The sequence below is a fragment of the Phacochoerus africanus genome, chromosome 11, assembly GCF_016906955.1.
Source record: "Phacochoerus africanus isolate WHEZ1 chromosome 11, ROS_Pafr_v1, whole genome shotgun sequence".
Classification (NCBI taxonomy): domain Eukaryota; kingdom Metazoa; phylum Chordata; class Mammalia; order Artiodactyla; family Suidae; genus Phacochoerus; species Phacochoerus africanus.
In genome coordinates, this window is record NC_062554.1 from 118,239,522 (window position 1) to 118,250,095 (window position 10,574).

Genomic DNA, 10,574 nt, shown 5'->3' on the forward strand with positions numbered 1-10,574 from the left:
AGAGCACAAAAAACACTGATATGTACAAAGACTAAGAAATCATTTAGAAGGTTGGGTGATCCCAGGGTGGAATACAGAATGTGACAAAACACTAATTATATCATAAATACACAAAACAGCCTCACTGGAGGGGTGGGGAGGAGATAAAGGCGCTGACCTAAGTAATTAAGGAAATTAGTGGAATCTGTAAGATTAAAGAAGCGGTATATAGGAACTGTACTCTGATAAAGTTTTTTCCCCATGAGGATATTAGTAAACAATTCTGATACTGCTATACTATACATGTATAGAGGAATTGAACAATTAAATAAATGGATGAAAGATAGCAGGAAGCAGGTTTCTTATTGTTGGAGTGGAGTTAACCAAGGGGAGAAAGCTAGAATGATCCATGGATTAGATAAAGATATTAGATGTTATTACATAATTAGGTAAAGGACTACAGCTAGAGACATCAGTATGAAGTTATGCTTAATATAGATATGGATGGTTACATATGGAAATATAGATATATAGAGATACATATATAGATACAAATCATATATATAGATACAAATATATACACATATATTTAGATACATATATATAGGTACATCTATATATAGATACATATGAATTAGTAACACACATCTATATTCCCTCATTCTGTTAGCTGAGAGGGTCTAGAAGTAACAACACCCCAGTATAAATAAGCATACACAGTGCCTAGATCTTGGTTTCTAACACCATTCTCGAATGAAAAGACTTAGGAATCCTTAGAGAAATAACTGACTGTAGGACTGGGCAGTGGGGAGAGAGAGAGGCAACATACAAGATGAGTCTGGAAAAGCTTGTAGTTACAGAAAGTAACAAAGGGCTCAAAAGTCAAAAACCAAAAATCTCTATGTATTAATGAGGTTATGTCAAAGGAACACAGCAACCAAATGAAAGAGCTCCCATTAGCCAAAGATGGAACAATTTGAACAATAAAATCAATAAAACAGCACTGGATTATAACCCAAAGTATAGAATAAATATTCATGACTCCATATGATATAAATAAATGATTAAATAAATACATTAATGAAGGATAAGAGGCAATTCTCTCAGACAGAAGAATTCAAAATAATTTACATAGGTACTCAGCCTTCCAAAAGATAGGACTCCCTTTGGTATGGGCTATGCACAGTGGACTCACTTCAAAGAGAGCAGTATGGAAAGGGGGAAAGAATAACTTCACAGTGGAGAAAACTGACAAATTCTGCTTCAGCCAGGTGATTGAGGTCAACAAGAACAGTGATAAGTCATAGTGATAAAATGCCCCCTTGACATGATGTGCTAAAAATGATACTTTATGGCTTCATTCCCCAACCTCATAGCTTCAGTCTAATCAAGAGAAAAGCGTAAAACAAATCCCAACTAAGGACCATTCTATAAAGCACCTGACCAGTATTCCTTAAAACCATCAAGGTCATCAAAAACAATTCTGAGAAACTGTCACAGCCAAGCAGAACCGAAGGAGATGTGATGACTAAATGTAATGTAGGTTTCAGGTGAGATCTTGGAACAGAAAAAGAATAGTAGGTAAAAACTAAGGAAATCTGAATAATGTATGGACTTGGGTAAAGAGTACAAGTTAAGTATAGACTTAAGAGTAATGTGTCAGTAGTGGTTCATTAATTGTAATAAATGTATCATACTCATGTAAGATGTTAATAACGGGAAGAAATGGCTTTGGGGTATGTGGGAACTTTGTGTACACTTCAGAATTTTTCTGTAACTCTAAGACTGTTATAAAAGTTTTTTTTTTTTAAAAAAAAAAGAAAAACAAAAAGCAAGAAATGTCAGAATGCAGATGACTGGATTAGGAAGATGTGGTATATATACACAATGGAATACTACTCGTCCATAAAAAAGAACAAAATAATGGCATTTGCAGCAACATGGATGGAACTAGAGACTCTCATACTGAGTGAAGTAAGTCAGAAAGAGAAAGACAAATACCATATGATGTCACTTATATCTGGAATCTAATATATGGCACAAATGAACCTTTCCACTGAAAAGAAAATCATGGACTTGGAGAATAGACTTGTGGTTGCCAAGGGGGAGGGGGAGGGAGTGGGTTGGATTTGGAGTTAATATTGCCTTTGGAATGGATTAGAAATGAGATCCTGCTGTGTAGCACTGGGAACTATGTCTAGTCACTTAGGGTGGAGCATGATAATGTGTGAAAATAGAATGTGTACATGTATGTGTAACTGGGTCACCATGCTGTACAGTAGGAAAAAAAATGTATTAGGGAAATAACAATTAAAAATAATTAATTAATTAATTGTTGAAAAAAATGTCAGAATGTTTGAAGCTGTCTTCTTTCCTCCCTCCTTCATGTCATCTTATCTTTCCACCAGAGATTGTTGGAGACCACTGACGTGCTGAACTCTGCAGAAGGCAAATATCTGCTGATTCAGAGTTCTAAAGTACAGGGTCTCCTTCAGAGACAAGACAAGGGAGTTATGCATAAACCATGCTACTCTATACGCAGCTGCACTATGCCCTAGAGGTATGCACCAGTGCTAATAGTTTCCTTTGTTATTCACTAAGAGGTAGCTTTGTCATTGCCTATGCCTGATTTTGATCACTAACCTGTCACCTTCCTTAATAAAAGCATGTGGGCTAAAGCTAGGCACCTTTGTTCTGCGGTATAGAGTGCCTTCTGGTCCCCCACTTCATTTTGTTATACCACGATGTCTGTCTTTCAGGATCTCCCATTGACCTGCAGTGCTGGATGCAGCAAGAGGTAACCCCCATCCTGTGTGTTTTTTTATTTCCTTGCTTTTTATACAAATTATACATCTGTATGTATATGTTGTTATTTTGAATTTTATATAAATGAAGTTGTACCATATATATTTTTCAGCTAGCTGCTTCTTCTCACTTGTTGAGATTTACCCATGTTGGTATATGCAGCTGCAGTTCTTTTATTTTCATGACTAGATAATCCTCCATCAAGTGACTGTAACACCTTGTATAAGTCTAGCCTCCTATCAAGGGATATTGGGTTACTTCCAGGTTTTTCTATTATCAGCAGTGCCCCTACAGGTGTTCTTTTGTATATGTGCGAGAATTTCTGTGTAATAAATACCTAGAAGTGGAATTGCTAGGTCATAAAGCACACACATTTTCAGTTTTATTATGCAATACCAAATCATTTTACGAAAGTCATCATGTCGATTTAGCAACAATTTAATTTTTCCAAAATTTGTTCCTTGGAAATCAAGGGAGCAATAGAGGTGCTTTGTTTTTCTTCTCAATGTGTAAAGTGTATATGATTAAAAAATAAAATATTAATTATTTCATATGTATAATAAAATGGTGAAAGATACCAAATTATTGTATATTAAAAACAACTATATGCCTTAACTTATCCTGGGAGATTAATTTGCCCACAAGAGAGCTTTTTCTGCCATCTGTGTGCATATACTTGAACTTGGTATAAAAGTGAAGAAATAAAGACTTGGCATATTCCTGCTGGAAAGGTGCCAAGTTCTATTCTTGTAAACTGGCCTTAGTCTGAGAAACCACTAGACTTATAGGTTTAATTACATTCCTTAAATAAAGAAAGATGTGAATATATATATGTATGTACATATATATATATATCTTACACGTATATAATATATAGTCTGTAAAATAAGACCTCAGTCTTGTTCCAAAGATGAATAAAGCAGTTAAGCTTGTATTTTACTTTTCCTTAAAAAAAATCCAATGACTTGAATTCCAACCACATTAGTATATATAGAAGAGCATTTGAAGTGTTGTAAAATTCATCACTCTTGCATTCAGAATTCCTTTGATGTAAAATCTACAGTTCTATAGGGAAATAGTAAATAATAACCTTCTCAATACTATAAATTCGTGCATTCTACTGGTATGAGTTATATAAGCGCTGAAGACTCTAAGATCGCTACTAATCACCCTCCTATGTCTTGGATGAGACTGCCACTCTATATGAATTTGTTTGCTGTTAACTTAGGTAGTTCACTGTAGCAAAGAGCAAAAGCAAGGAAAAGAAGCAGATTTTTGTTTCTTCTTGAAGGGGGAGATGGAAGGATATGTGAAAAAAAGAGTGGGATGCTTCTTGGTAGGCAATGCTCAATGGTAAGTAGACAATTATGTCTAATATTATATCTGAAGCCAACCAAAAAGCTCGGTGACTGATATTCAAGCAGCACCACAGGACTCTGACAGTGAATTCTAAGCACAAGATCACGTAATACAAACTTTGGTGGCTTTGGTCAGGAAGCTGAAACCACAGTGCCTTCTGGATGGCTCCATTTAACAGTGGAACCTGCTCCCTGGGCTTCCCAGTTTGTGTTTTTTTGGGGGCCCTTCTCACAAGAGCACTGAACATGTTATCTTCATCCTTATATACCCTACCTTGTTCATCATGATTGGAGCTGCCCTAACAAGCTATAAAACACCGTTACCCAGACCTGGAAACTATGGTTGGCATAAGAATTCCTCAGTTCTGCTCAGGTAAGTATACCTACTTAGGTAAATATTTCTGGATGAAGTTAACTCTCGTCTGCATTTAAGGCTTATGTGAGAAATCACTCAGTGGGCAAGGATATTCAAAAGGTATTTACACAAAACCCACAAAGGAATCCTTTATACAAACTGAGTGTGTTTCCCTATTCTAACCATTGCCAGAGCTCCTTTTATCCAACCATGAAAAAAGAACAGATTTTGCAAACATTTAAGGCATATAAAATAGCAACTAAGAGAAAGACTTAAATGTCACACTGACCTGAGTTCAAGTTCCAGATCCATCAATTGTTAGCTACGTGACCCTGAGTAAGTTACCTAATCTCTTGGTCCTTACTTTCCTCCACTGTTGGAATAAATGGAAAGTCAGGAGTTGACACCCAATCTGTCTTCAAAGCCTGTTATTTTAACCACCACACTGGACTGCTTCAGACACTTTAAATAGCACCTTGCATGTGGGAACCCACTGTATCTCTTCAGGCTGATTGATTTATCTTCAGGCGTACCTTCTTCAATCAGAAGCCATGACAGCTAAAGCTAAACTCCAAGGCACTGGAGAAACAGCTTCCTTCACCAAGTTTTACACATGCTCAATAGTTGAGTCTGAAACAGAGGAGCATCCCCTTCAAATAGTAATGAGACTGACAAAAAACGGTCTATTCACAGCACAGAAAGTCACACTTCAGTGCGGAAGTCACACTTCAGGTTAACCAGTTGTCTCAAAACCAAATATGCCTCCAGGAGTTCTGTTGTGGTGCAGCAGAAACGAATCCAACTAGTAACCATGAGGTTGCGTGTGGGTCTGATCCCTGGCCTTGCTCAGTGGGTTAAGGATCTGGCGTTGCTATGAGCTGTTGTGTAAGTCACAGACATGGCTCAGATCCCGAGTTGCTGTGGCTGTGGTGTAGGCGGGCAGCTGTAGCTCAAATTGAACCCCTAGCCTGGGAACCTCCACATGGCATGGGTGTGGCCCTAAAAAAAAAAATGTGCCTCCAAAGCAGGAATCTTTACTGTTTTGAAAGATGAGCTACAAATTTTTAGTTAAGATAACAAAATTTGAGTTGACTAGGCAAATTTTTCTATTCTCCTGATAGGATAATGAAGCTTATATATCTGAAGATCTTGAATTAGGAATGGCAGCTATTTTGCCATATTACAGAAAGTTTTACAACACTTCTGAAAACAGGGGTTTAGATTACCTAGCTAAGAGGTGCCAGAGAAGTACCATAAAGAATAGGTTTAGCTGTAGTATAATCAATATTTGCAGGAAGTATGGCAGTCTAGAGACGGCATGCCTTGACTAAGGACATTCAAATTCAAAACTATACATAGCCAGACAATAGCCAAGACACAGGAACAACCTAAATGTCCATTGACAGATGAATGGATTAATAACTGTGATAACATATACTGTGGAATACTACTCAGCCACAAAAAAGAAATAATGTCCAGTTGCAACAACATGGATGTCACTAGAGATTATCACAGTAAGTGAAGTTAAATCAGAAAGAGAAATCATATGATATCACTTATATGTGGAATCTAAAATATGGCGAAATAGGAATTCCCTTGTGGTATAGCAAGTTAAGGAGCCAGCACTGTCACTGTAGCAGCTCAGATCACAGCTGTGGCACAGGTTCGATCCCTAGTCTAGGTACTTCCATCTGCCATAGCCAAAAAAAAAAAAAAGATACTTAAAATTTGGCAGAATGAACCTTTATACAAAACAGAAACAAACTCACAGACATAGAGAACAGACTTGTGGTTCCCAAGGCAGGAGATGGAAAGGGATGAACTGGGAGTTTAAGGTTAGTAAATGCAAACTATTACATTTAGAATAGATAAACATTTAGAGTCGATAAACAACAAAATCCTACAGTATAACGCAGGGAACTACATCCAATCTCCTGGGATAGACCAAGATAGAAAATATAAAAAAAGACTGTATATACACACACACACACACACACATACACACACACATATAACTGAGTCACTTTGCTGTACAGCAGAAATTGACACAATACTGTAAATCAACTATACCTTAATAAAAAATTTTTTTAAAAACTATGTGTAGCCAAACAGGACACACCTGAAAGTCACATATGGCCCTTTCACCACAATTTGCAAATCCTCCCTCAGAAAACTGGAGACAATGTCATCTCCTCCACTGCCCCTTAGAATCATCCTATGAGCAAAGCTGACAATACTGATGGCTGAGACAGCCTCTGGGAGTCAGACTTCAGTGCCTTCTGTGTCAGGTCAGCTCTCCCCTGCCTGGCTTTTAAGTGGTGAGCATGCCCCATTCAACAAAGCCAGGCAAGGTCTTCTTCACTCTCGGACCACCAGGCTCATCTCCATACGGGGCCATGTGCATGATATTCCCACCTTCATTCCTACCACCATCCTCTGCTCATCTTTTTACCATGACTTCAAATAGCCTCACCTTTCCTGGGCCAAGCTCAATCTAACCTGTCTTTACTTTTGGTCATTTGTGTGCATGTATGTGTTTATTTTTTTCTAAATCCATGCAAACAGAACAAAAGGGGACGAACTGAAACTACTCTGGTGGGGGTAGGGAAGGCTTCAGAGAGAGGTGACATGCATGCAGGATATAGAAGGAAGACTGAATGGCTGCCAAATGGAGGAGAGGGGAAGAGCATTCTAGGCAGAGGGAACAGCATGTGCAAAGTTTCAAAAGAGTCCTAAAAGCCATGGCAGCCTGCAGAGATAGGAGGCTGGAGAAGAAGGTCAGGAGAAGACCCTCACTTGCCTCATTGCAGTGACAGGACTTGGTCCTGGGGACAAAAGGCTCTGATTTTGGTCAAGTCCCCTCGTCAAGCCTGTATATTCTGTGGAATCTGCTCTTGTTACTCCAGCATCTTCTTCCTCCTCCGCATTCCTATACTCCTTGACAACCTTCCCACACAATCAGGTGTTACTGCTCACAGGTCTTCCAGCTAACTCAGTCTGGGTTTCCAGTGACCAGAGAGTGCCTGAGGGCAGGACCCTTTTATTTTGTTTTTAACTTCTGTATCCTGATAGCCCCTAAGAGTGCCAAGCAAGTAACTGCTCAATAAATTCCCAGGAATAACTGATTCAGATTCCTCCAGGGGATGGAGTAGTCAAGCCAGGTTGCAGAGTTAAGAGTAGGGAAACCTCTAAACAAGCCACTTCAGACCTTATTACTGGCCATGAGTGACAGGTTCCTAGGACCATAAAAGTTAGCTTCAAAAGCAACCACAGTCATACCACCCATGAACATGCCCTCTCCCTTTCTGCCCAGCTTTGCCCCACTATCCAAGCTGAGATTCACTCCTACTTTCCCCTAGGAACACTGGGCCAGAAAAGAAAGTACTAGCATGTCTCTGGTTCTGAACATAACCCCACTGACTGGGAGGGCAAGGGACAATCAATGTATTTAGCAGATGCATCTGGCCCAAAATAAGAGAGTGTGTCTGCTCCTGTGTGTAAATGCCAAGTTGCAGGAGGTTACCATAGCAACTCCAGCAGGGTGCTGCAGTGGGCAGCTTTGCATAGAGGTGCAGAAAATCCATTCTCTAACATCCCAGCTTTTGCTGTGCACAGTGGATCCTAGTAGGTACCTCATGGCTTTAAGCCCTGCCTTTGGGATTCTGCAAAAAAAGGAAGCTGAATTTTGAATACCTGCTAGTTCAATCTTTTTTTCATACACCACCCATGTCCCTCTTTATGCACAATAAACACTGCATGAAGGGCCCCAAATAGGCTCTTTAGAAACATATAATTCCCTATACTTGTTCTTACACATGATGATGAACAGACTGTACCTGCATATCAGCACGACTTCAACACAAAATTTACATCCGCCAAATAACCCAGCAATTGTACATTTTAATGAGTGGCGTATCCACAATGTCAGCATTCCCAGCCTGCCCCCAGTTTTTATTGTGTTATTAGTGTGTTTTTAATGCAGAAATAAATGATGCCATTAAGACTGCTGGTTTAGCTTAATGGGTCTATGGAACTGTACTCCAGGAACTGTAAACCAACTTTTCAAAGGATCAGGCAATTTTTGAAATTGCTTTTCCATAGCAGTTGGAGAGTGGGGGTTTACTCACCCACTTCTTGATGTTTTCAGTGGGAAGATAGGTCTCAGGACAAAAAAGCACGAGCAGGGGATGCTAAAAAGTATTCCACTTGTGGTTCTAACTTATACATGGCCATCAGGAAGCCATGTCCATACAAAATGGGCTTCTGTTGGTAGGATATTAAATAGATGGAACAGCTTCTGGACATTTTCACTTTTCTTTTCTTGGATCTAGAAACTTACTTGTGTTTATCTTTGAATTCTCTCCTGGGCAAAATAAGAATGATTTATAGCAGCACTAAAAAAAAAAAAAAGCGGACTGCATGGGCAAGGTGAATCTGCACATGGAGAAGTGAGGGAAATTTCAGTTAATAAAGTCACATAAACCTGTGGTACTTTGCAAGATGCTGAAGCAGGACCACAAATCTGCGCAGGTTGGCAATGCCAAAAAAAAAAAGGGCGGGGGGGAGGGAAATAGATGAGAAGTAATGTAGAAGTTCCAGTACTTGAGGGAGTTTTGTGGCCTAAGAAAATAAAACAGGGATACCAAGAGAGAGATATAAACAAAGGAAGAGGAGCCCATTGGCCAAGGAGGCCATTCTTTGTGCAGGAATGCCTATGCCTATCTAAGGGAGTTTGAGAACAAAGATGCCAATGTTAACAGACTACAGTTGGATGTTTTTTTATCTGAGGGATTGGGATGTGATGGGGAGATGTGGAGGTGTCTGAAGGAGAAGGCTGTTCCATGGAAGCATGGAGGTAGGACTTGTCAGGATGGACACCAGGGGTGTAGGAAAGTTGAACGTTCTGAAGGGAGGCCAGAGTGTTAGCACCCTGGTGATAAAGAGAGAAAGAGCTCTTGGGAGAGAAGACTGGAGATTCAGCCAGTGCAGTCTGGCCTGCGCACGCCTGGCTAGACAAGCACTGGATACCTGTATCTAATTCCCCCCGAAGATGCTATAGGTGGGGGAGATAGGGGTCCGTGGGGGTGTAAACCAAAAACTGAGCATGTGGTCTGGGAGTGGGAAAAGGGCTTCTGGGAGTTGAGCTGGGAGCAACCAAGAAGCGCTCTGTCAATGAGCTTCTCAATGAGAGCGCGGAGGTCAAGACAGGGAAAGGTTTCAGAGAGACTCCAGCAACCTGTTCCTTTGGGGCAGAGCTGCTGAGAGGAGATGAAAGGCCCAGCATCCGGGTCGGATTTGGGGAGAAGTCAGGTGCACAGAGGCGGCAGCCTGCAAGTCGGTATGGAGAATGGTCTGGGAATGGGGCGGGTCCAGGGAGGTAGGAGTGGGGGAGGGGAGGTCGCCGGCAAGTGGGTGTGGAGAGCGAGCCTGAGTGGGGGGGGGGGGGGGGGCGCCGGGCCGGAGCCTCGGGCCCCTTCGACCTCCCCGGGACTCACCCAGCACGAAGTAGGGCAGCTCGGTGTTCTCCAGGTCGTCCACCACGACCATCTCTCCCGGGAAGTCGTTTCGTACGGAGAAGAGGAGCTTGGGCTCGGAGGCCGAGGGGCTGTGCATGATGCTCAGGTCGTTCTCGCGCAGGAAGGGCAGCGCCGACACCGTGATGCTCTTGAGCTTGCACTCCAGCTCCTTGGAAGGATCCACGTCGCCGGCGGCCGTGGCCAGCACCGCCGCCGGCCCCCAACAGCAGGCGAGCAGGGCGCAGAGCCCGGCTAAAGCCATCTTGAGCCCCGGCCGCCTTCCTCCCAGCGCCGCTGCGAAGGTGGGGGAGGCAACGGGCGGGGAGGGAGCGAGCGAGCGCGGGAGGCGGGGGAGGTTGGGGAGGGGACGTGGAGCCGGGAAAGCCCTGGTCCCCAGAACGAGATGCTGCTTGCCTGGTGCTGGGCTTAAGCACTGATGCCTGGAGAGCCCGCGTTCTTTGTTTCCTGGAGCTGCTTATCTGGGGAAGGGAAAAGGGGGGTAGGGGGTGGGGAGAGGAGAAAAGGAGAAGGAAGGACGTCGGAGGAAAGAGGAAGAGAGCT

The 10,574-nt window shown here is 41.9% G+C and overlaps 1 protein-coding gene across 1 annotated transcript in view; it reads right to left on the minus strand.

Moving 5' to 3' along the window:
- ASTN1 (astrotactin 1) overlaps positions 1–10,574 on the minus strand; it is a 316,035-nt gene extending 305,461 nt beyond the window's left edge. Inside the window, exon 1 of the mRNA XM_047753485.1 lies at positions 9,993–10,574. Within this exon, the coding sequence (XP_047609441.1) occupies positions 9,993–10,275 (283 nt within the window). The 5' untranslated portion in view covers positions 10,276–10,574. The remainder of the gene's footprint in view (positions 1–9,992) is intronic.